This window comes from Grammomys surdaster, unplaced genomic scaffold (genome assembly GCF_004785775.1).
Source record: "Grammomys surdaster isolate TR1022 unplaced genomic scaffold, NIH_TR_1.0 126198, whole genome shotgun sequence".
Classification (NCBI taxonomy): domain Eukaryota; kingdom Metazoa; phylum Chordata; class Mammalia; order Rodentia; family Muridae; genus Grammomys; species Grammomys surdaster.
In genome coordinates, this window is record NW_021621003.1 from 2,625,332 (window position 1) to 2,652,397 (window position 27,066).

At 43.2% G+C, this 27,066-nt stretch overlaps 1 protein-coding gene across 1 annotated transcript in view; it reads left to right on the forward strand.

The window, feature by feature from the left end:
• Atg14 (autophagy related 14) overlaps positions 1-27,066 on the forward strand; it is a 37,833-nt gene that overhangs the window by 4,710 nt on the left and 6,057 nt on the right. The window contains exons 2-7 of the mRNA XM_028758635.1: positions 8,541-8,603; positions 10,066-10,108; positions 19,705-19,786; positions 24,118-24,355; positions 25,121-25,350; positions 26,889-27,006. Coding sequence (XP_028614468.1) covers positions 8,541-8,603; positions 10,066-10,108; positions 19,705-19,786; positions 24,118-24,355; positions 25,121-25,350; positions 26,889-27,006 — 774 coding nt within the window. The remainder of the gene's footprint in view (positions 1-8,540; positions 8,604-10,065; positions 10,109-19,704; positions 19,787-24,117; positions 24,356-25,120; positions 25,351-26,888; positions 27,007-27,066) is intronic.

Below are 27,066 nucleotides of genomic sequence, written 5' to 3' on the forward strand. Positions count from 1 at the left end.
TTTTTTTTTTTTTTTAAGATTTATTTATTTATTTATTTATTTTATGAGTACACTGTCACTGTCTTCGGACACCAGAAGAGGGCATCCAATCTCATTACGGAGGGTTGTGAGCCACCATGTGGTTGCTGGGATTTGAACTCAGGACCTCTGGAAGAGCAGTCAGTGCTCTTAACTGCTGAGCCATCTCTCCAGCCCCCGGGATTATTTTCTTAACGAAGCAGAAAAATGAAGAGCACATATGTCAGCTAATTACTCCTTATAGGACCACCACAGTAGCATATTGGCCAGCTTCCCTTCATTCATCCTTCCCTTTCCTGAACTGTGCGTGCGTTCAGAAATTATTTGTCAGCCTTCTTTTGTTTCTAGAGCATTACCCAGTGTCTAGTAGGATGAAAGACTCTACCACTGTCCTGATAGCCAGGCACTTTTTGAGAGCTCTAATTGGATGTCAGTACATGGATCAACTACCCTTGCAAATTGCTGAGGAGAAAGGCTGCCCTGCTCTCAAGAATTTGACTGATTCTGGCAGCTCTCTTGAACTCCGAGAGCAAAGGTTGCTTGTGCTACTGTCTCATTTGTAAATAATTCTGTAGTCTACTTGCCTTTCAACTCCTTTTACTTTTACTTCATGAAAACCTCTCTCACTGACTGGATCCACATAAAAATAAAGCCTGGAGCATCGCTGCATCATTGCATCCTGGTTTAACCTAAACCAGCTAAAGAGGTACCAGTTCAGGGGAAACTAGATGATGGAGTAGTAAATGTCAATAATTAATAGATCATTTGGAAGAAGCATGTGTCATGTTGTTTTGGTTATGGGGGATGACCTGGAACTATGTAGCCCAGGCTAGTCTTGAATTTGGGTAATCCTCCCATCTCAGCCTGCCGATTCTGGGGTCATAGATATTAGCCATCAAACCTAGCTGATGTGTCTTTAGATACTGTTAGGGATGTATGAGTTCAACAGACAGAAACATTTCTTTTTTATTGTCCAGGATACTGTCGGTCTCACCTCTGCTTGTCTCTTGTTTAAAGCAACACCTGTTTTCTAATCTTTCATCCGAACTTTAACTTCTACCTATTCATAAGGAACAAAGAGGAGCATGTTTGTTTGTCATCCTTGTGATATGAAGCAGTTCTTCCAGCAAAGTCTCTGCGTCTTGTACTGCTGGATGTTTATACTGTCTTAACAGGAGCCCAATTTTTCTGGATTATTCGTTTACCTAACTATCAAAATAGCACTGTTACATAATACAAAACTCTCAGGTTGTGTAATCTTTTTCCTCAAATCCGGGAAGCACTTGTTGATTGCTTCGTGGTAGGTAGATGACAGGGAGTGGGAAGTTGATCAGGGCAGCTGGGGTCTGTCTGCCTGCTATATTAGGAGGCAGGGTTTTCCTAGTGTGCAGTATAGAGAAAGAAAGACCATTTTCTGGCCATATGGTACGGTGAGGCTTAAGCATTTTTTAGGAATGGTTGTTATCTTCTCCAATGACTTAGATCTTTTTCCCAGGAGCAGAAATACAGGACTATGGAAATTGAGCTGCATCTAAGGGTTAAGGAAAAAGTTTAGATGTTACCATAGGTTCCAAGGGAAATGCACAGCAAAAGTGCATATAGATGCCTCTGTTTTCTCCAGTATCTTTTTGGTTGTCTGTCTATGTCCTGTGGAAATGGTTTCTTGGCTATCAGATGACTGGCTGGACAGGAAGGAATCTATATTTGCTAAGACTTTTCTCTAAAGATTTTTTTTCTTTTTTCTTTTTTTTCTTTTTTGAGACAGGGTTTCTCTGTATAGCCCTGGCTGTCCTGGAACTCACTCTGTAGACCAGGCTGGCCTCAAACTCAGAAATCCACCTGCCTCTGCCTCCCAAGTGCTGGGATTAAAGGCGTGTGCCACCACTGCCCGGTGAGATTAGTTTTCATATGTGTATAGATATTTTACCTAGACGTATGTTTGTGTCCCCTGTGTAAGCCTGCTGACCTCAGAGGTCAGAAGAAGGTGTCAGATCTTTTGGAAGAGGATGATCATGAGCAGCTGTGTGATTGCTGGAACCTGGATCATCTGAAAGAGCAGACAGTACTTTTAACCTCTGAGACATCTCATCTGACTCTGCTAATACAGTTTTTGTTGTTGACAGTAGATAAATGCAGTCAGTATTGTAGAGATTCAGTTACAAGAAAACGTAGAAAACCTTTGGTTATAATGGAAAAGAATGCTCTTGACTTGAGAGTTCAGCACTATAGGCGGCTGAAGCTGAAGATTTATCAGTCTTTCTACCCCATGAGTTTGTCCTTCCATACTCCCAGCTCCTATTCCACACAGCTTGTTAATGATATTCCAGCAGCAGATACAGAGTTGCTAAGAAAACATAGCTTTTTTTCAATAATCATACCTTTTAGAATTTATAAAAGGCTATTTTATAATTTATTGTCACACTTTTTCTGTACTAAACCTTCTCAAATTATGAATTTATTTTAAAGATGAGGAACCAGCCTCAGAGGTAGTGAATGACCTGATGCTTCTGGGCTTTGCTGTTTCTGAAGTTTGAGTCCACATCTTAACTATGTTTTCTATGTGTACATAAAACAGCATGTATAAAACAGGAAAGAATGTTTCAATTTTCATAGATAGATTTGAGATGTATCTAAAAGGGTCACATACATTTTAATGAGTTATCCAAAGTATAGCCAGAAGAGCCAGCGCCCCAGGCTTGTCTACCTGCCACTATGTGAAGATTGCTGGTGAGCAGGGTTCCTCTCATCTCCAGACTTCTCCATCTGCTACTTTGCCATATTTGAGTACTTCCCAGGCCCCAGCATTTAGAAGATTTCTCTCCATCTGCTAAGATTTCTACCCTGTGTTTGCAAACCCTGTCATAATCAAATCTCTTTAAAGCACCATAGGCATTGAGCTCCTGAAGACAGACGGTGATTATGAAGCTGATCTGGGGTTTGCTGTACCCTGTTGATACGGGCATGTTCTGAGTAGATGTGATGCTACTGTGTACGCTTACTTAGTGCTTACCTGAGCATGGCAGAGCAATGCTGCCATAGCTGGGAGGGTTTTCATGTAGACATTACCATAGAGAAGAGTCCTTTAGGGGTCAAGACTGTAGGAATTCAAAGATATTAGTGGGTGTTGTAGACTAGACTGGTCTCTTCCAGGTTAGTGTACAGAGTGTGTGTGTATGTATGTATGTACGTATATATGTATGTATATAGGTTTTGAGGTTTTTTTTGAGACAGGATTTATCTGTAGCTCTGGCTGTCATAGAAGAATTTAAGAAACAATAATTTAAGGGAATAATTTCTTTTAAAGGAATATACCCTAAAAATGTCAGTAAGGAGGAATGTAATAAATATCTGAAGCTGAGAATATAGGCCTGTCCTACCACACTTGGCTTTAGAAAGTCATTTTTAAGCCAAGTGTGGTTGCCCACACAGTTAATCTCAGCACTAGGGAGGGAAAAACAGAGGTTGAATGACATTTGATCACATTATGGACCCAGAGATTGTGAACTGATATGGCTCAGCTTCCGATCCTAGAGTTTTCTGTTTACTGTAAACAAGTAGTCAAGGTGTGGCTCAGCCCTTGCAAACACCTTTAATTTAAGAGCTAAATAAAGCCAACCCTAGGTCAAGAGGCAGAGCAAGCAACCAGCCTACAGGGGATGACCACAAGGAAAGAGCAGGGAGGAACGTTTAGTTAGAAGGGCATTTCAGACTGTGTGGAGAAGGAAGAACTTTCTTCTTCTGAGAGAGTAGGAAGGTCAGCTGGTGCTTTCTCTGCCTCTGAGCTAGCAGACTTTCACCACAGACAGCATCTGGCTCCTGGGTCTTAACATTTGGTAAAATTGAATGGCTGGGATTTAGTTTTATAATGCAACAAATGGATTTCTGTGAGTTCAGGTCAAGCCAGAAAATAAAAAGTTTGTAAAGATAGCACTGTATTGTACATCTGTCCTGTTGGTAGTGAGCTTTTGGGAGCAGCAGTGTGCTTATCAATAAGGGCGTGTGTAAGCAGCTTTATGCTATCCAGCTATGAAGAATGAGATATATCTTTGTATGTGGGGAAAGGACAAGATAATCTGTGGCACTAATTTAGGATTTTATTGCTGTAAAAAAACACCATAGCCAAGGCAATTCTTATAAAGGCAAACATTTAATTGGTGATGGCTTACAGTTTCAGAGGTTCAGTTCATTATCATCATGGTGGGAAGCATGGCAGCATGCCAGTTGACACGGTGCTGGAAAAGTTATGTATCTTGATCCAAAGGCAGCTGGGAGAAGGCTGTCTTCACAGTGGGCGGAGCTTGAGCATAGCCTCAAAGCCCACTAACCACACTACTCTAACCAACTTGTAAAACAGTGCATAAAATAGGAATCCACCTGCCACACACCCTATTTTAACATAAAATATAAACCATTAAGATTTCTTTGAATGTGGTGATGAAGACCTCCGCAGAGGGGAGACCCTCTCTCAAGTCTCAGAAAGTCGCGACCACCCAGTAATCTGCTCGAGACACCATGTACCAGAGCAATTGCGAGGTTGTTTATTAGGGCGTGACAGCTAGCTGCCAGTCAATTCGTATGCCCACGCAGGAGCTGAATTGACCCCAACAGCCAGTTTGAGAGGTGTTTTTAAAGGAAAAAAAACACAAACCAAAGAATGAGGAGGGGGTGAGGGGGTTGCTAGGGTGGTATAACATAAAAATAGTGGAACATTCCAAAGGAACCCAACCTACGTCAGTCAGGATCAGGTGAAAACTCTCTGCTTATCTTTCCCAAGAATGTGGTCCTGCCCTGTTACTTCGGCCCTGCCCCGTCACCATGATTCTCAGCTTGGTTCCACCTGGCCAAATTGCATTCCAGCCAGTTCCTGCAACTAGTCTGTCCACATTTCCAACCTGCTTCATGCCTCCATGTCTTTGTAAAGAAAGCCTAAAGAATATTTTATGTCTGAAAAGGATTCTATATACCCAGTATCTATAATTTTTCACTCTACAGTGACTGTTTTTCTTTTCACTTCTTTCTTGGAAACCATATGGTGTAATGAATCCATTTCTCTGTGCAGTAGTGTTGAATTGTTCTTTCGTGAAGGATGACATATCATAACTCATCAAGTATTTGGGTTTTTATTGTTATTTGGTCTATTATTCCTGCTGTCATCTGTAAAGGTTTTTTTGTTTTGTTTTGTTTTGTTTTTTTGTTTTTTGAGGCAGGGTTTCTCTGTGTAGCCCTGCCTGTTCTGGAACTCACTCTGTAGACCAGGCTAGCCTCGAACTCTCGAACTCAGAAATCTGCCTGCCTCTGCCTCCCAAGTGCTGGGATTAAAGGCATGCACCACCACCGCCCAGCTTCTATAAAGGTTTTATTGTATTATTTTTGTACTTTTTGAAGAAAGCCCATGGGACTTAACCAGTACAATATAGACTTTCTGGTCTATATTGGAAATATAGTTTGTTTGTTTATTTGTTTGTTTGTTATTTCATGTTGTTGTTGTTGTTTGTGGAGACAGGTTTTCTTTAGGTAGTCCTGACTGTCCTGGAACTCGGTCTGTATACCAGGCTGGTCTCGAACACAGAGATCTGCCTGGCTCTGTCAGAGTGCTGGGGTTGTTACCTCACTATTATAGCTTATGAAAGCATGATTTTTATTCTCCACACCAGTTTTCTGCCTAGTTTGAGAACCTTGTGGGTTTGAATGTAAGTTACTGTTGTTCTGTTGTCAAAGCCAATAGTACCACATTAGTCTCAGTCTTCCTCTCCCCAAATCTTGCCCTATAGTCTACGATGGATTGGAATTCTGGTTCCTCCTGCCTCAGTCACCTAAGTACAGGATTACAGGCATGCACTACCATGCCTAGCTTACTGTCCCATGCAAGGCAGGGGAAACATGAAGACACAGGTCTGTAGAATGTACAGTGGTTCTTAGAACTCTAAAAGATGCTTGTTCTGTGGTGCAGATACATGGTAAATGCCTGCTTTATTGCTGAATCTATGGCCTTGGTTTCTGAGTTGTTATATTCAATTGGCATCGTTATTACTAGACACTCCAGTGCTGCCAGTAGAAATGTCTGTAGCAATGGGGCTATTCTGTGGAGTTTATTTAACTTTTTATGTATATGTGTGTACAGTTGCCACCTTTGCTTAGTTGTTTAGTATATGTTGTATATTGTCAGTGCCACATTGTAAGGTCATGATTAAATCATGTTATCTTGTACATTTAGAACACTGCTTCTCAAATTGTGGGTAAAACCCCTTTAGGGAGTTGAACCACCCTTTTACAGGGGCCAACCAAGACCACCTGCATATTGGATATTTATATAACAATAACAAATTACAATTATGAAGTAGCAATGAAAATAATTTTGTAGTTGGGGGTCATCCCAACATGAGGAGCTGTAGGGTCACAGCAGTAGGAAGGTTGAGTTTCTGTTAGTTTTTTTTTTTTTTTTTTTTTTTTTTTTTTTAGTTTTTCGAGACAGGGTTTCTCTTGTCCTGGAACTCACTCTGTAGACCAGGTTGGCCTCGAACTCAGAAATCCGCCTGCCTCTGCCTCCTTCAGCAAGTCCTACTGGAGTGCACCACCACAACCAGCCAGATTGATATTTTACTCCCCGAAAATTTCTGTTTCACGTGTTTTGCTTACGCTGGGATTTCAGGAGACTCACACTATGTATGGGAACTGCTGTTTGCTCATTTCCTAATTGTCTCATTCACAAATCCTTATTGCACAACAAGGCACAGGTGTCCAGGTACGATCAGCCACTGTGAATCCACGGACAGTTACATACATCGTACCAAATGGCTGTAGAAAACGCCTTTTAAGTGTAGGTGGGACTTTCACAGACAGGACAAATATAGACCTTAAAGTCTCATAGAGTACGGACTATAATATTAAATACTATTTAATATTATTTAAATAAATATAATGTACATAGATTATAATAATGTTAAATTGGAAAATAGTAATAAGACTTAATCCTAGCACTTGGGAGTCAGAGGCAGGTGGATCTCTGTTGTCAGTTCCAGGCTAGCTAGGGATATATAGTAAGATTCTGTCTTGAAACCAAACAAACAAAAAAGAAAAGAGTAATAAGAAGCTATTTAAAATGCCTACAAATCTGGAAACCACGATGACACTTCGAAATAATTATGGGGCAAAGAAGTTTCAAACTAAATTATAAAAAAAATACATGTTTTTCAGAAATTGTAGGCTTCAACTGAAGTGATGCTGAGAGGAGATGTTTACAGTTTCATATTCTGTTAAAAAGTACTCTCAACAACACGCTCAGAACTAGAGATTGTAGTGTTAAATGAAAGAAGCCAAGCACAGAGAGAGAAGTAGCCTATAGTTGAGAGTCTGCGATGGTTACAGGACCGAGTAGCACAAGCTTGATAGTTATTGCTAGCTGCAAGTCCTGGTGTGAAGTACAATGACTATAGATCATTGCAGAAGATAGATTTTCAAAAGTCATCCAAGAGTTCAATTATCTGTACCATAAAGACGCGATAAATATTGGGAGATTGATATGCGCAAGCAGATGTAAGCAATACACAATCCATTTATGTATGAAAACATCACATTTTTAAGTAAAATCTTTTTAGATTTATGTATTTTGTGAATATGAGTGTTTTGCCTGCATGTATATATGTTTCTGATGTGTGTTCCTGGTGTGTGTGTGTGTGTGTGTGTGTAGGTTAGAAGAGGGCTTTGAATCACCTCTCCCTCTCTCTCTCTCCCCCCTCCCTACCCCTGTCCATCCCCCTCTCCCTCTCCCTCTCCCTCCCCCCCCCCCCTTTCTTTTTTTTTTTTTTGGTTTTTTGAGACAGGGTTTCTCTGTGTAGCCCCGGCTGTCCTGGAACTCACTCTGTAGACCAGGCTGGCCTCGAACTCAAATCCGCCTGTCTCTGCCTCCCAAGTGCTGGGATTAAAGGCCTGGACCACCACTGCCAGGCTTAGATCCTTTCTCAAAAGACAAAACAGAACAGAAGTTATAGGGACTCAGTTTGTAGAGGAAAGCAGGATTAAATTAAGTTTGGCAATTAAGATTGTTTTCATAATGAAAGCCTCCACTACCTTGATTCAAGTTCACATTGATGGTGCTGTGCATAGTCATGTGTTCCTGTGAGAGCACTTGGGACCAAGGCAGAGACAGGCAGCTTTCTAAGAACTAAAGCCCAACCTGTGGGCTTAGGGAATTCTAGGTCAGCCAGGGATACAGAATGTTTCAAAAACAACAGAAGTTCATGTTAGTACTCTGATATTTGTGTTTTGGGAAACAGTCAAGTCAGCACTGAGGTACAGGATAGAATCTACAAACACCTTAAACGGAGGAAAGAGCTTTAAAGTTGACAGTGCTAACTCGGTTAAAAAATACCTGGTGGTGAGCAGTGGTGTGCACCTATTTAGAAAGTGTTTACTTTCAGGACATAGGAATTTGCAGAAGTGGTCAGCTCAGGAATGGGAATCTCACTAAACTGGGGGTTGGGGGAGGATATGCAAATAAACTAAGATTTTTTTTTTTAAAATAGGTTTATTGACAAGAAGGAAAGACTAAACCAACTTAAGAACAAGCAAGAAGAATTTCAGAAAGAGTAAGTGTTTATTCATCAATTTGTAGAGGTTGTCTCTTGCCATTTGTTGTAATCTGTTGCTTCTGTGTGCAGATTTGTGAATTGCCATCTCATTTAGCATATACTATCTTTTAAAGTTTAGGTCAGTGTGTAGAGTATCAGACTTATAGTGTTGGGGAAGAAATCAAGTCTGAGAGAAATAAAGCAGGAGAGAAGATCAAGTTTCTAGAAAATTTTGGCCTAAGACCTAGAGTCTTTTCCGCAGTAATCCCCAGTGGTTTGGACAGATGAGTCACTCACTTGGCCCTGCTCACTGGTGGCCAGTGGACCTATAAAAGTAGGCCTTATAAGACCTAAGTTAGAGTTCACACAGGTCATTCCCATAGGCCCTCACAGCTTCCATTCATCTTCTTTAGGAATTGGTAAAGGGCAGTGTGTCTTTTGGTAGTCAGTTTAGAGCAGTAAGTCCAGCTGTCTATATCAGTCTAATTCAGTCTCTGAGATAGAGTGTTTTAAAGATGCAGGTTCTTGGACTCCTCACCTCAGACACTCTGATGTAGTAAGTCTAGAGTGAGGCCCAGGACTGGATAGTTAGTCATCCCCTTATGACATTCTTACCTTAAATCTAAGTTTAAGAATTTCTATAGAACCTTCTGCCCTGAACTGACCTGGAAGCTCTCCTGGGGTGCCTGGTGGCCTTTAACTCTTACTAAAGCTGACCTTGGCCAAGGGTGGCAGTCTGCATCTATAATCAGAAGGCTGAGTTCAGGACTAACCTGGGCACATAGCAAGAGCCAATATTGAAGACAAAAGAAAAAAAACAAGGCCTGGAGAGATGGCTCAGCCTTGAGGAGCACCAGTTGCTCTTCCAGAGGCACTGGGTGTCACTGTCCACTCCGACCCGCGGAAAGAAACGGCGACACACGGAGTTCTTCTTCCCAACGCAGTTTATTCAGGAACCCTTACATTCTTCAAAAAGCCCTCCGAGCTTCTTCTCCACCGCCCTTAAATCCCTCTGCCTTCTCCAATCAGAGCCTGCTACATCGGTGCATGTGATAGGACAGTGGGTAAGGCAAGATCTGACGTTGCCCTATGTAGCAGATGGCCTGATTATGCGTAGCAGTGAGCCTGTGCAATATTGCCTGTGGGCGTGGCTTCTTCAGGGGCGTATGAGGAAGTCAGGTGTTAGCCTCAGGCGCATTTTGGAATGGCCGCCACACCCGCTTCCTACAACTGGGTTTCATTCCCAGTATCCACATGGAAGCTCACAGTAACAACAGTCTGCAACTATAGCTCCAGGAGATTGACCTGATGCTCTCATCTGGCATTTCCTCAGGTCCAGGTACACCCATGGTGCACAGACATACACATGCAGATAGAACACCCATATACATAATAAATAATTTTTTAAAAAATAGATTTATATCTTTTGAGCTTTATAAGATTGTCAGTAAGGGTTTCCATCTGTCTCTTTCCCATACAGAGTACTAAAAGCTATGGAAGGAAAGAGGCTAACAGATCAGTTGGTAAGTTCCAAAAAGTATTTAAGCTAATATTCTTCATACATGAACGTGCATGTTTTTAAGTTGATAGAGCCTAAAGAAATAATTAAATCTTTCTTTCTTTTTTCTTTTTCTTTTTTTTTTTGGTTTTTCTAGACAGAGTCTCTCTGTATAGCCTTGGCTGCCCTGGAACTCACTCTGTAGACCAGGCTGGCCTCGAACTCAGAAATCCACCTCCCTCTGCCTCCCAAGTGCTGGGATTAAAGGTGTGCGCCACCACTGCCCGGCGAAATAATTCTTTAATTTAGTTTTTCACCACATTTGACAGCCTGGTGTTTAAATTTATTTGTAATATGGCCTTCTAAACTTTACATGGAGATATGCCAAATGGAATAGGCAAAATTAAATTATACAATCGTCATAAAGGATAATTATACAGATATGCTCTTGGCATACTAATACAGAATCAATAGAGCATTCGTTTTGTAAAGATTATTCATAATAAACACATGATTAAATGTAAAATGCTAAAGATTCAGCAAGAGCTGTGCATGGGTCTGTGTGCCTCGAATCCCAGTTCTTGGGAGAGGACTGACTATAAGAAGGTTGGGACTTGGAGTGAGCTGGGCCTGCATGAGATTCCAGCTTCAAAAAAAAGAAAAATAATTTAGCAGTGGACTTAATGCAGTTTGAGGTTGTTAAGACCTTTAGAAGCCACAGACAAAAGCATTTTGGCATAGTAAACTAATTTAAAAGCTTTGCACATTAAACAGAGTTAACCACTAAGCTGGTGAATGAACACAGGTGTGTAGATTAGGGCCTTTTGACCTCTTCCTGCTGTCCACAGCATCAGAGACACTTGACTTGGGGATAGTCTGTGCTGCTGACAGAGCACTCACAGACCACTTGTGTGGTCAACAAGTTCCTCCTGAGAAATGAACACAGGACACAGAGACGTACAGGTAGCAAACCAAAGTTAGTACAGGAATGCTCTAGGTTCAGGAGTTGAGAAGAACCCATGGCCTGTGGAGCTAGCTGCCTTTGTCTCAGCAAATCTTATAACTGTGTCTGGTTAATGTGGCAAATCCATTTTAATTGTGTAAAAATGTGGTTATATATACATATCCAAAGGAACTATGTCTGTGATAGAACTTTCAATGGAAAAAAGGTAAGAAGATACTGTCATTCCCTTTGTATGTGTATTTTAAGTATACTCTAAATGATATGTGGTGGCCAGGTGTTAGCCCTGAAGTCTAGCCTGGTGGAGGACCACATGCTGAGCAGTCATGGCCCCCCCCCCCCCCAAAGAGCTCATCCCTGACAAGGTGAAGGGACTCAATACAATGGTCAACTTTTTTTTGTAGTGTCTAGCAGTAGCATCATGTATAATTTTTATGACAGTTAAAGAATATAAATGACTCATGCTGTGAATGTTATAAATAAATAAGATGTTCAGTGGAAACACTTCCTAAACTCTTTATAACATTCTCCCTTTTCTGTAGAATCCTCAGCCTGACTTAGTGATACACCGTGGAGAGGCTAAAAGCAGGAGGATCATGAGTTTTAAGGTCAGGCTATATAATAGCATAGTGCTCACAAGATAAACCTAGGAGCAGATATATTGAGGTTCTCTAAAGGGACAGAGCTGATAGAGAGAATCTGTATATATGTACAAAGGAGCATGGCTTACCAGCTGTGTCCAGCCTGTCTTACAGTGGCTATCCACCAAAGTCCACAAGGCTGGATGTCTCAGCTGGTCTGTAGTACATGTCAGAATCCTAAAGAAGTAGGCTCTAATGCCACCGAAGGAACACCTCAGGAGCAGGGTAGATGGCCTTGGTAGTGACAGTGAGGGCACGCTGGCACGTCTTTCATACAGAGTGCATGAGGTGAGCCAGATTTAGGATTAATCTTCAAACCTCAGATGATCTGTGAGGTAGGAAGATGTCTTCCTACCTCACTCAAATAATCCAGTTAACCAAATACCCCTCACATATATTCCCAGTTGCTTGGGTTTTTCCTGAATTCTGAATGGAGTCAAGTTGACAACCAAGAATAAACATCACAAGTCTACCACCCCTTGTCAACTTGACATACAATCATATTTGCTCATGTCACACTTAATTTCCAAATGAAAACAATAACTAGGTCATAATTATACCTAATATGATATAAATATCCCACATACAATTGCAAACACATTGTATATTTTAGGCTAGGTAGCAATCCCTTGGGGGACATTCTTTTAGTATCTCATAACTTAGATGTGATAACCATTGATATTATCTCAATTGATGTTTTATTACATGATCAAGAAATCTGTCTAAGCACATTCATACAAAATATGACAGAAATAACCCATGTCAATTTTAACCCACATTATTGCAGCTGGTCAAGTGGCTTTAATTGGTATTATTACTGTCCTTTACTGCCCATTCTGTATTTCCTCCACCTTCAGTAAGCATGATAGCATCAAGATAAGACCAAAAGGATCTCCTGCATTCCAGGCAGATCTTTTTTACTTCTGTTGAGGAGAAACAAATCAGTTTCTTCATGGGAATTAGGATCATTCACCTTGCTAACATTGTATTCCTTTCTCTCTCTCTCTCTCTCTTTTTTTTTTTTTTTTTTTTTTGTTTTTCAAGACAGGGTTTCTCTGTATAGTCTTGGCTGTCCTGGAACTCACTCTGTAGACCAGGCTGGCCTCAAACTCAGAAATCCACCTGCCTCTGCCTCCCAAGTGCTGGGATTAAAGGCGTGCGCCACCACCACCCAGCATATTCCTTTCTCTTGAGGGCACCAAAAGCCCAAAGTAGTTAGTGGGAGTCTGAGCTTCCAGATCAAGGGAATGTTTGTGGTGTCTCCTGGCCGGAGTGCTCACTACTCTACAACCAATGAGCCAGCAGAACTTAAGGTCATGGGAACAGGAAGCAAAACCTTTCCTAATGAGTCACCAGGGCTGAGAGTAGAACCGTTCCATTCTTCACCCCTGGATTATTGGACTCATGGATCCTGGCTATGGGAGAAATTATACCATATATGCTGATTCAAAGCATTATCCTGCCTTCTGAGGAACCCTGGCTCAGTCCTCCAGGCTGCTATCACCTAAATTGGCACTGTACCTGTGTCTTCAAAAGGCTATTATATGGCCCGCGTGCAATCGTCTCGCCAGCAAGAACACACGCGGCAACACACCAGGATCCTTCCGCAGCAAACGTTTATTCCAAAAGAAAATGGAGGAAGACCCCAGGCCCGGAAAAGGCACTGCTTATATACCCTTAGAGCGGTGTGTTCACCTCTGACTGGCTGCTTACTCGTTGCCCACCAAAACGCCCTGGGATGGGCTTTGACTTTGGCGCGCTTTTACCATAGCACAGGCGCAGTTTACTTGTTTACTAGGAGGAGCACCAGATGCCAGCGCCATCTTGCAATGGCGGATTCTGCCAGCACAAGCTGCGGCTTCCTACATCTCCCCCTTTTTTGTTTTATTACAGAGGGTGGTAGTTGAGATCCTTGGGAAGGTTTTGTAACTCCCATATTTGGGGGTCTCATGGCGGGTCTGAGTCTCTTTGGAGGGCGGTGCTCAAACTCTTACCCGTCACTGGGTCAGCCTCCTCACCCAGGGCTGCCCTGTCTTAGGTGGCCGAGGCTTATCCGTCCACTCCGTCATTCACTTACCAGACCTACTATCCGTGGAACGAACACCTTAGTGGGCAGGGACTGTGTACAGATATGTTTGAGGCTTCATAGGGTGTCTTCACCAAAAGCCCTTGGGGTACAGCGGCTGAGGAATCTGTCTACTGGCTATTTCCTTTTGTTTTGTTAAACAGGCACTGGTCAATGTCCCGTGTCTTAGGCTAGCTGATGTTCTTCCATAGCCAGCACCAAAGAATGGTGAGCTCCCTGTCTTAGGCTACGAGGGTCGCGCCCCCACACCTGGCATTCTCAGAATGTGCGCCCCAGGTTGTGGCCACTGGTAATGCCCGTCACCGGGTAAACTCACAGCTCATGGTGTACCTCTGGCATATGGCATCAACCTATTCCCGTCGTTGGGACCAATGGCAGCTGGCCTGGAGACGAAAAGATGGAGCTGCCCTTGGCCTGTCTGGCACGGTACCAATATGACTCAAACTCAAGCCCGATCAAGCAAATTCCATCATGGGGGAATAAGCGATCAAGGACTAATAGTTTAAGACAGTCTCCCTTACCCTACCAGGTGCAGTGGAAACAAGTCCTCTGGGTGCAATGGCTAAGGGAAACAGAAAGAGATGCAAACACCCATCCCTGTGCAATGGAGTCATCTCCTAGGGGTGCAAAGGCTGTTTGCCTCAAATTCAGGTACCACAGCTACACAGACTAGGACCAGCCAGGCCAAGACTCCTCACCGACCCAGTGCAATGGGCAAATCCCTTGGGGTGCAACGGCTGACGGCCCAACATTTAGCACCACCACTAGTGAGGGGGAGACTACTTATTTTCGAAGCAGTGATAGCCACACTGCAGGGGAAGCCCCTAGTTCTATGGCCACAAGCGCCTGGGCAATAATAGCCTTGTCACGATTTTGTTGAGCTCTGAGTTTGCAAACCAACCAAAGCATGAACACTAATCCGCAACATAGGGCGTACCAAACAGGCCTACTCCCACCCACTTAAAAAAAAAAAAGAAGAAAGCTGAAGAGATCCAGGAGGAGAGTCCCTCAGTCAGGGACAGATCCACGAGGGTCGAGTTGATGGCCACCACAGCCGCTCTCAATTTTTGAGTGTCTCATCGAAGTTTTCTGACCAATTTCCTGCAAGATATTGAAACAATTTCCTGGACAGATTAGCTACATTATGTCTGACTGGTATGGGTTTTTGGAAAGGCAGATAATATGGCCCATCATTGTTCCCCCGATATACTAGGAATCTGTATCCCTTGGATCAGCACGAGGGCTGTCATCAGAGTTTGGAGGGTCCGCCTGGGTGCCATCTTCTAATATCGAGAGTCGTCGCGTCAGTCGCTCCGGTAGCCAAAACGGGTTGTCTTCTTCCTGCGGAAAAACACAAACCGCTCCCCTGGCTCTTATTAAAATAGCATCTGGGCCTTTCCATTGTCCGGTCAAGATGTCCTTCCATTTGACCCTCTCTTTTGGCCTGTCAGGCTCTAAACAGTGACGGTCAGCAGCCGAATGGCCCTGACTGTCCAGATTTTTAAAATATTGAGGGTAAAAAGTATCATTATCTCTAACTCCTGGCCCATAAGCTGTTTTGAATTTCTTTTGAGTCTGAGGCTGACACCTCCCTAAGGAACAAACAAGGCAATAAACAAATTCTAGAAAACACCCTTATAGGGGCAGGTCAGGACAAAGGGAATGTCTGAAATCCAAGCTCCTGCCTCGCCCACTCTGTGTATAGCCTTAATTTAAATGTAAATTTTTTAATCTTGGCCTATATCCTGAGGCCTGGCCCAAAGATTATCCTTCCTGTACCAAGGACAAGTTTGTCAGGTAACCTTGGTCACCTGACTGTTGCTCAAGCCTCTGTTCTTGGGACAGTCACTTTAAAAACTATCTAAATTTCCACATTTAAAACATCTTTTATCTTTACGGTTCTGTGCAAGCTATGGCCAGACCCTGATTGTATGAGGGTGCAATTTCATCACAAAGACGAATGTATCTAAGTCTGTCTTTGCTTGTATGGTCTGAGACCTGTGTAGGCAGTTCAACCTGATTAACATCACACTGACCTTCTCCTACAAGCATGTTAAGATCCCAGTCTGCATTGTCTTAATTTAAATGTAAATGTTCTTAATCTCTAGCAGGCCAGCACTGTATCACAACTAGTTTTAAATATTTTTATTTAATTCTACCTGCTGTCTCCTTTCCTATAAACATGGGCGAATCAAAAGAAGAATCTCAAACTCAAGATTAGAACTGCCAACTGTAGCCAATGGAATACTGGCAGTTTAACTAAATTTTTAAATTTCTTTTGTAACATTAGAGTATAACCATTAATTTTGAGAAGCAAAACCAGAAGCAATGTAAACAATCTATTTTTTCTAAAATCAACACCAAGTAGATTACCTTTATGTTACAAAGTTTTGCTGCCAATTCTTATACATGAGTGTGTGCAGCAGCTTTTAATATCTCATTGAAGAGATATTGTTTTAAAATCTTACTTTTTATACACCTGGTTTCTGAATGATTCTAACCCTGAGTTAGTTTTACGCCAACTTTCCGTTACCAAAGTTGTAAATTTCTAATCACACCCAATAATTTAAGCCAATAGTCTATAACCAAGACATGTAGAACATTTTTATACTTTTAAAACCAATCAGAAACAACAATGAAGTGGCTATGCATCTTATATATTTAGACCAAACAAAATTTGTTGCCTTTTCTAGCTGTAATTTCAAGAGAAAAGCACCTTGTCACAGAGATTTTTCTAGGACAAAACAACTCTTAGCTTCCTTATGAAACCCAAAAAGCTACTGATCTCTTTTAAAAGCAGCTTATGCCAACTTCAATTCTTGAAAAGGCCTTTTCAGCTCAGCTCAACTCTTAGCTACAGGCAACCTATCTGTACACATTAAGACTGTCTTTAAAACAAAGTTAAACTAGCCCAAGGGTTGGATCAAGCAGTTTTAACGATCTTTTCTTTTGAACATGTAACAAACACAACATTTAGACAATGAAACAAAAGATAAACACAAACACGTGGACATTGGCGCGCCAAGGACAGACAACAAAGAAGGACATCTAAGAGCTAAATAAAGAGAAATTCAGGACGTCTACCGAATTTCTTTCTTTTTCTAGATGAGCTCTGAAATAGCCTTTTCATTTTTTTTGCTGACACAGCTCAGAGAGAGGACACCTGTATTTCTAAAACCCTTTCTCTCTCTCTCATATTCAAGATCTAACTTTTCATCTCGTTCATTGGAGATGTAGCAGGCAGCTATTGTAACACCTCAGTACCCTGCTTTCTAGTTTTCCAATTCCTTCTAACCCTGCTCTTCCCACCTGAAGCAGCTCTTTCCTCTTCAGAGGAAGTTAGCTCCTCCGACTCAGAGCCACCAAGCCCCGAGGCCTCCAGTTCCTTTACTGGATAAAGAGGTTTCTTTTCTGGGGCCTTTTCTCCTTTCCTACGTTCCTCTCCCAGGGCATACTTTCCCTCATCTTTCGCTTCCTCGGACTGTGTGTCTTTGGAAGGGTTTTTTTTTCTTAGACATGCCTTTTTTCTTTCTGAGCTCTTAAGCGCTTATGCTGCTCTGTTTCTGACCTGCTGGCCTGTAATCCGTCTAGCACTCCCTGGCCCGCCACTACAGTCGAGTGGCATTTCTCATCCCGCAAAACCAGAAGGAAGAGAACGAATGCTGCCTGGGGAGGGAGACGAAATAGATCAAGTCCAAACATGCCTCTCAGAGCTTTACTTTTGTCCTGCGGTTCTGAACCCTTCCCGTAAACGGGGGTCTTCTCAGTGCTGGCGATGGTGAATTTTCCTGGGTTTCGGCACCACTTGTGGCCCGCGTGCAATCGTCTCGCCAGCAAGAACACACGCGGCAACACACCAGGATCCTTCCGCAGCAAATGTTTATTCCAAATGAAAATGGAGGAAGACCCCAGGCCCGGAAAAGGCACTGCTTATATACCCTTAGAGCGGTGTGTTCACCTCTGACTGGCTGCTTACTCGTTGCCCGCCAAAACGCCCTGGGATGGGCTTTGACTTTGGCGCGCTTTTACCATAGCACAGGCGCAGTTTACTTGTTTACTAGGAGGAGCACCAGATGCCAGCGCCATCTTGCAATGGCGAATTCTGCCAGCACAAGCCGCGGCTTCCTACACTATTACATCTTTCTATAAGGCCAGCTGATTCAGGATGGAGGGAGAATGGTACAACCAGTGGAGTGGGCCAGATGGCTCAGCAGGTAAAGGACCGCATAAGCATCATGACCTGAGCTCCATTCCCCACTCCTCCTTCCATCCCCCATCCCTGAAATCCACAGAACAGTGGAAGGAGAGTGTCAATGCCAGAGATATCCTTTGACCTCTATGAGTACTCCATGACCCACCTGCACAACAATATTTATAGACAAATAAAAATAACAAACCCCTGCCATCTGTTCTGTATCTTGTGTCATGGACTGCTTATGTAAATGTTAACACTGTAAATACTTCGTTTTAGACTTTTAATTGCCTACAATTAGGGAGACAATACAAAATAATTAACTAACGCGTTGTTTTAGTAACTTTTCCATTGCAACAAAACACCACAACCACTGGGCAGTGGTGGTGCACACCTTTAATCCCAGCACTTGGAGGCAGAGGCAAGCGAATTTCTGAGTCTACAGAGTGAGTTCCAGGACAGCCAGGGCTACACAGAGAAATCCTGTTTCAAAAAACCAAACCAAAACAACAACAACAAAAGACACCACAACCAAGGCAACTTATAAAAGAGAGCACTTAATGTTTCAGAGTGTTAAGAGTCCATTATGGGAAGTGAATGGACAGCTGAGAGCTCATATCTTTATCCATGACCACGAGACAGAGAGAAAAAAGGTACAGGGGGGTCATTTGAAACCTCAGATCCTGCCCTCAGTAATAACACCTCCTCCAGCAAAGCCATCCACCTCATCTTTCCAGAACTGTCCACCAACTGGGGACCAAATGTCCAAAACAGTCCAAGCCTGTGGGCCATTCTCCTTCAAACCACCACATATGTCCTATAAGCTTCGATGCTTTATTTACTAGGGGAACTGTGTCTGGCTGCACTGTTCCTAGTACTGTAAAGGGACAGTTTCATGTTTCATGTAATTCTCAGTCATCTCAATGTGGAACTAGGTTGGTGTTTTTGTTTTTTTCTTTTCTTTTTTTTCATTTTTTTTCTTTTTTTCTTTTTTCAGGTTGGTGTTTTTGTAATGATACACACACTCTGAATCTGCTTTGTCCTTGTGGTAGCCACTGGGCATGTTGTTGACCCTATGACATTTGGATAGTATATAGGGAAATGAATCTTTGTGTATTATTATTTTTTTATGATGGGTTTGAAGCAGGATTTTATGTAGCTCAGGGTGGCCTTGAAGTCATTTTTTAAAGATTTTTTTTGAAAGATTTATTTTATGTATAAGAGTACACGTAGCTATCTTCAGACACACCAGAAGAGGACATCAGATTCCATTACAATGTTTGTGAGCCACCATGTGGTTGCTGGGAATTGAACTCAGGACCTCTGGAATAAGTGTACTTGCCCACTGAGCCATCTCTTCAGCCCGGCCTTGAAGTCCTGAACTTTGTGTTTCTACCTCCCAAATGCTAGGATTCTAGTTGTACATCCCATATGCAGCTTAGCCAGGTTGCTAGGTAGCTAGGTACTGGGAGAGGGAAGTTTAGAAGCGTTGTCCTCTGTGCTCTAACCCATGAGAAAGAACTACATTAAGTTTCTTTCTCATTGATTTCCCAGCAGCTACTGTATGGAGCCATAAAATACATTCCCTCTGTAATCTACTGTAGGTTCACACAGTCATAACAAATGGAGTCACCACAGGTTTTTCTTCACTCCTCCTAAGGTGGACCGAGAAATCAGCAGTAATTCAGGTAGATAATCCCATGAAACTGACATTTGTGACATCTGTTGTGTATTTTTTAAGAGATGGAAAATAATGTCATGCAAGATGAGGATTGAACAGCTGAAGCAAACAATATGTAAAGGAAATGAGGAAATGAAGAAAAGTAAGTAATCCCTTCCCTGCGAGTGGCATGGGGTGAGTGGAGAGGCAAGGTTGGCCTCGGGGCTGGTTCGTTTTCTCATGCTGTGAGTACACACCTGACAGACGCACCTTCTTCAAAGGAGGAAGGGTTTACTTGACTTACAGCTGAACAGTATTAGGGCCCATCAAGGCAGGGAGCTGAGGCAGCAGGTCAGATTGCAGCCACAGTCGGGAGGGAGAGACATGTGCCCATATGTAGCTTGCTTCCTGTTTTTGTTCAGTCAGGGAACCTCACTTAAAGCAGTACCTACCTCCTTCAATTAACCCAATGTAGAAACTCCCTGACAAACATACCGAGAGGTTTATCTCCTGTAGTACTTGATCCTGTCAAGTTGGCATATTGACCATCAAAGGGTATTAGTGACTTTGGAAACTTGACTCTGGGTTGCAAATACCAAATCCCTAATTTGAAATGCTTTTAAATTAGAAGTGCTTTGTATTTCAGATTTCTTTGAATCTTGGAATGTTTGTGTGTGTGCATGTGTGCATTGAGATATGCTGTTGGGACCTATGTAAAGATGAAATAGTTTGTGTTTCAGTGTGGAATTAAAATTGTAGCATTTTGTTGGCATTCAGTGTCTGGATTTTAAGGCTAGGTGTAGTGGCATACACCTTTAATCGCAGTACTCTGACAGGCCAACCTGGTTTTATACATACAGGACAGCCACGGCTACATAGTGAGAACCTGTCTTAAAATGAAAGAAGGAAAACCTCTGGTTTTAGAACTGTTCAGAATTATGTATTTATTGAAAAAGGATCTTGCTCTGTAGCCCAAGTTGGCCAGAAGTTCACAAGCCTCTTCTCATCTGTGTCACTGTGCACAGCCCCATAGTCCAGGTTATTTGACCAGGGAAGTGGAGCTCTGCTTGCTTTCCTCTTTCTCTAAGACATGTGGATAGGTTTCTCAGTCATTTACGTCCCTGTCTAAAGGGAAGGACCGGGAATGTCTTCACTTTAGTGCTTTGCGTGCCCTCAGCTCTTGGCTTGCCTAGAACACCATAAAAACCAAACCCTGGGGTGCATTTGCAGTCTGACTTGGCACTTACTTGTGATATTCAGTATGCATGGCAGGAATGTGAAAGCATGGCCTTTCCCTCTAGTGAATTCCACTTCATAAAACCTGTACTGGTTTCACATTACAGATGCATGGTTTAGATGTTATCATAGATGGTAATCAAATTTTATGTCCTCTATGAAGCCTTATATCCTTGGACATGCTTATTTCTTGAGATTAGTGGTTTACTTGCCTTTTGTTGCTGTGGTAAAACACCACATACCGCCGGGCGGTGGTGGCGCACGCCTTTAATCCCAGCACTTGGGAGGCAGAGGCAGGCGGATTTCTGAGTTCGAGAGTTCGAGGCTAGCCTGGTCTACAGCGTGAGTTCCAGGACAGCCAGGGCTACACAGAGAAACCCTGTCTCGAAAAACCAAAAAAAAAAAAAAAAAACAAAAAACCAAAAAAAAAAAAACACCACATACCAAGACAGCTTATGAAAGAAAACATTTAACTAGGCTTGTGATTCGAGGTTAGTGGCCATGATGGTGGAGCAAAGGCATGGTAGCAGGAACAACCGAGAGCTCACATGCCAAGCCATGAGCTGGAAGCAGAGAGTTCAGTGGGAATAGCAGGAGTTTAAGTCTTAAAGCCAATGTCTGAGCCACACCTCCTAGTCCTTCCTAACCTCAACCAACTGGAGACCATTTAAACATCCGAGTGTCTAGGGCCATTCTCATTCAAACCACCTTTAGTCTTAAAGCTTAGAGTAACCGCCATTATCTCAGGAATCCCATGGTTTAGAAGTAGTGACTTTATGATGGCATGTGATGGTATCAGCGCTTCCTTCCATTGAAGGTGCTTAGTCTCATGATGTGTGTATGTGATGTTGGATGGGCTGGACATCTGGGGCATCAGGGCAGCATGGTGTATGCGTGCATATTTGCAGGGAGAAGGGACTCCCAATGTTTGCTTGCACTTTCCAGGGCTTGGGTTCAGCAGCATTAGAAGTTGTTATTTAATATTGGCTCTCCGTTTCCCCAACATCCTTCAGTGATACTCAGGCAAGTGTCCCATCCTTTTGAAGCTGCACAGTATGCTGAACATGTACATGCGTAAAACTTTCATGAGCTCGTTCTAACAGGTTCCTCAACTTTAAAACAAAAAGTTGATCACAAAGCAGTGTACCCTGTATGTAGCACATTATGAGACCTTGTGACCATCTGGGAATTCAGGCAGAGAAATCCAGAGTCTGTTTTAGGCCTAGAGCAGCATCATATTGCTGTTGAGAAAAGATTGTGTATACTATTGTAGATTTCCAGACTGCTGTCAGCTCAGATCCAGGACCTCACTTTGGGCTGCTGTGGGTAGTTTGGATGACTGCCAGAGTTGAAAACTGGTGCTTGATAGAAGCTGCCCCTTAGAGCCTCCTCACTGTCTTGCAAGCTGTGTTAAAGGAGTTGACAAATTTTAGAAGTGACTCATGAACTCAGCTCACAGATAGAGAGGTGCTACGAGTCATTGTTTCTTGAAGCTGTGTTGTTGAGATATACCTGTGTAGTCCAGTGAAGGGCACAGACTGACACTGTAGAGCCCGACTTACACCTTCACAGTGCACTGTAATACAGATTCATCGAGGGACATGTGTAGGGGAGTTAGTTATGTGCATTTGAAAGCTGAGGTTCAGCTGGGCGGTGGTGTCACACACCTTTAATCCCAGCACTTGGGAGGCAGAGGCAGGTGGATTTCTGAGTTCGAGGCCAGCCTGGTCTACAGAGTGAGTTCCAGGACAGCCAGGGCTACACAGAGAAACCCTGTCTCGAAAAGCAAAACAACAACAATTCAGTAGGAAAAAAAAGCTAGGTGGCAAGGCTGTGAGCGAGTGTTCAATCTGAATCTGTACTATTTGCCAAAGTAAAACATCAAGGGAAAGCTGAAGTTCATCTGGCTACAGAGTGGACTAGAAATGTCATCAAGTGCTTTGATGGTTGACGGGGAGACAATAGCAGGGGACAAGGGAACCTTGAGTTCCAAAATCACGGATTGCAGATGGGTGACCGAGTAGCCTGTCACTAGTGCTGGACAAGATACTGAATTTTAAATTGTCTTGTCTGGTTCAGGACCTCAGCTAGACAGATTCCTGAGTCTTGCCTAGGGGTCAGTAAATATCATGGACGTGACAGAATGTTTAAACTAAATAAAAGTAAACTTGTATGGGACCAAGTCCTGGGATGGTTTTACCCAGACATTTACATGGAGCTAGCTTGGGAAAGGGATGTTTCTGAGAGGAGATGGGAAACCTAGAAAGCTCATCCCAGAGCTAACCTGCAAGCTTAGGTCCTCAGAGACGGTAGCTGTGTCCACAGGTGCTTGTGAGGTACCTGTCACAGCCTGCTTAGGAGGTGACAAGACTTCAGTGGGTCTGGAATGAAGGTCTAAGTGCTGCAGAAGCCAGAGTCCAGATTGTGAGAGACAGGTCTGGGGAGCATTTATGGGTGGAGCATTTCTAATAAGAAAAATCTGGAAATCGGGAAAAATAGGCACAAATACGGCACATTCCCAGATGGATAGTGTTTGAACAACAGAGTGGGGCTGGGTGTTTGCAGGATAGGAACTACTTTAGTACGGATTCATCCAGTCCCTAACATTGAGTGGGCCCACCTGAGAAGATCAAGTGTGAAGGCACTGAACACAGCCAGGGTAAAAGGGATCTGTGGCTATGCCTGTTTGGAGGTTCACAAGTGTGGTCTGTGTTTGAGAACTGCCAGGCATTGTCTGTAGTTTCTAGATTGTGCAAGAGCCTCGCATAGTGACTGGCACCTGTAATCCCATCCCAGCATTCAGCAGGTTGAGGCAAGAGGATCGTGTCCCCACCCCACCCCCTCATGGGGCGTGCAGAAAGTGGGCAGTGGGTAGGTTGGAGTTGAGCCACCTAAAGATGGGTGGCACTTAAGTGATACGTAATCAGAAGAAACAGTGGACACGGAGAGAAAGGCTTGAGTCAACTGTAGACCAGCTAATGGGACCAACGCAGGACGACTGCTGGGGCTGCACACAGGTCCAGAGGAAGTGCTTTCTAGGTGTGTGGCTTAGAGTGCACCGTGTATTTTTGTGACTCAAATGGAGCTTAACTTGAGTACAGTGACCCCAGCAAACCTCAGACTCCGTGACCCAAGGAATCTCTCTAGGAAGGCCCTAGTCAAGTTTCTCTGAGTACGCAGTAGTGAGTGTTGGGGGGAGCGGTGCTGTGAGGTGCCTGCAGGTCAGAGCTCCTCAGAGTCTTGTGGTTTGCTGCATAGATTCTGAAGGCCTCCTCAAGAACAAGGAAAAGAACCAGAAGCTTTACAGCCGAGCACAGCGGCACCAAGAGAAAAAGGAGAAGATTCAGCGGCACAACCGCAAGCTTGGAGACCTGGTGGAGAAGAAAACCATTGACTTGAAGAATCACTATGAGCGGTTGGCACATCTTCGAAGATTGCATATCCTAGAGCTCACCTCCATCATCTTCCCAATCGACGAAGTGAAGACTTCTGGGAGGTACAGTAAGAAGGCTTTGGCGTGGGGCGGTGCTGAGCATTATTTTCTCAGTATGTCAGCACTTAACTTTACTGAGCCTCGGTTGAGGGTCAGTTGGTTTTCCTGATAATGAAACTTGATTCTTTTTGTTTGTTTGTTTTGGTTTTTCGAGACAGGGTTTCTCTGTGTAGCCCAGGCTGTCCTGGAACTCACCCTGTAGACCAGGCTGGCCTTGAACTCAGAAATCTACCTGCCTCTGCCTGCCAAGTGCTGGGATTAAAGGCGTGCGCCACCACTGCCTGGCATGAGCCCTGATCTTACAGACTGATTCTTTAATTGTGTTTTATTTTGCTTTGGGTTTCAGTATGGGGATTGGAGCTAGGCCTCTTGATTTTTATCATTGCATTTTCTTAAGTTGGTAATTTGGGTGAAACTTTAAGACTCTCACAACTTTTTCATAAGGTTGAAATTTTTTTTTTTTACCAAGGAAGCATGTCCCCATGTAATTGTGTAGCAAATGATGACTTGTGGTCAACAGAGGCCATGCAGTCCACGATGCTGTACCATGTAGTGAGCGGTCTGTATTTACCTGAGTGTATGCTACTGTTCACATGGTGCCGCTCTTGCTGACTGTGTTTCTCAGGATTGCACACACATGTGTAGTGCTGGACAAGACGTGAAGAAAACCTCGCCTTCTGTGCGTGCTTCTCTTAGCTTGTGATTTTTTTCTTAGATGTATTAGATAAATACTGTGGTTGTGGTATAATTTTTGTTGTTCGTTTGCAGAGACCCTGCAGACGTGTCTTCAGAGACTGATAGCGCCATGACCTCCAGCATGGTGAGCAAGCTTGCTGAGGCCCGGAGGACAACTTACCTCTCTGGAAGATGGGTCTGTGATGACCACAATGGTGACACCAGCATTAGTATCACAGGCCCTTGGATTAGCCTACCAAACAACGGGGACTACTCTGCTTACTATAATTGGGTAGAAGAGAAGAAAACAGCCCAAGGACCTGGTGAGAAACAAAAATATTCTTTGAAAATGTATTTATGTACATATTTTGTGAGAGAAACTTTACATGCCCGAGTGAACAGCGTTCGGCAAGCATGAGCTCTGGTCATCTAAAATCTTTTCCTGATCCCAGAGAAAGCTCTGTGCTCTGAAGGTGTCCCACTGTCCCTTTTCCTCTTCCTCAGCTCTAGGGAGGCAGTGTGCTTTCTAGTGATAGTGAGATGATGCAGTGTGTAATTTTTGTGTCTGCTTTGTTTGATTTAGCCTTCTTTTACAAAGTTCATATTATAGCATATGTTAGTACTCCACTGCTCTTTATGGCTAAATACTCCTCCATTGTATGGATAGACCACATTTTACATACTGATGTAAAATGATTGATGACTGGTGACTACTCATTTCTGGGTTAGTATTAATTCATAAAGAAGGACAAAAAAGAATTCTGATTACATGTGACTGTTATCCCAGCATTCGGAAGACTGAGTCATGAGGATTGTCCAGAGTTCAAAGCCAGCTTGAGCTACAGAGCCAAGCCTTATCTTATCTCTTATGTCGGGAAGAAGGGAGGAGAAAAACTCACGTTTGTAAAGTGCTTCTTGCTATTTGACTGTTGGCTTTAGTTTATAGCTTCACACTATTGGAGTACTAAGTGGAAGTTGAAGTGCCCCTACAGTTTGTCTTCTGTGGAGAAGGATGGTTCATTCAGTCATTCAGCATATATTTCTGATATTGTCACCACGCAGAGTTATCATTTGGCACATATTTAGTGAGGGTGCACTTTGTGCCATGGACAGTGCTAGGTGCTGATGATAATAGGTTGCCTGAGAAAGGTGGGTAACCTTTTGTCCTTCCTTAGATGGCTTGTGTCCTGGTTTCATTTCTGTTATAAATTACCCAGAAAAAAAAAAGCAGCTTTGTGGAGAAAGGGTTTATTTTAGCTTGCACTTCCAGGTTACAGTTCATCCTTGGGAACATGTGAGGGCAAGAACTCAGCTCACTTTCTGTACTCTCACACAGTCCACAGGACTCACAGCAGCTAGGGCTTCCCATGGTGGTTAACATAATCGAGACAAACCCATGGACATGCCCTCAGGCTAACTTGCTCCAGGCTCTCCCCATTGATCCTTTCTCCTGGGACTTGGCTATGTTAAGTTGGTTTTGAAATCTAACCATCCCAGGTTGTGAAGAAGTGGCCAAGGGACCGTATTCCTGAGTTGGTGCTGAAAGAGCATCCAGCACATTTGGGGTAGGCAAAGGTACAGAGGAAGTGCTGACCCTTCCATCTTGAGAAATGGTCTTATGTAGTTCAGGCTGGCCTCCTACCCGAGCCTCCCAATGTTGGTATTAACAGGTATGAGCCACCACATGGGCTAGTTGGTCATTAATCATTTAGGTAATGCATTGCTAGGTCCAGACTTTTATTATGCTTAGTCTATTTCAGACTGTTTGTCTGACCATGGAGTAAGAGTGAAGTCTAGTTATCAGTAATATAATTCTAAAACTACAAGTGAAAACCTACCTGACTTCTGTGTGCACTCTCAGACATGGAGCATAACAACCCTGCCTACACTATCAGCGCTGCGCTGGGCTACGCCACACAGCTGGTCAACATTGTGTCTCACATACTGGACATCAATCTTCCTAAAAAGCTGTGCAATAGGTAAGTCGATACGGTTGCAATGCCGTCTGTCACTGTCGTCCATCTCTGTCTTCCTGGCGT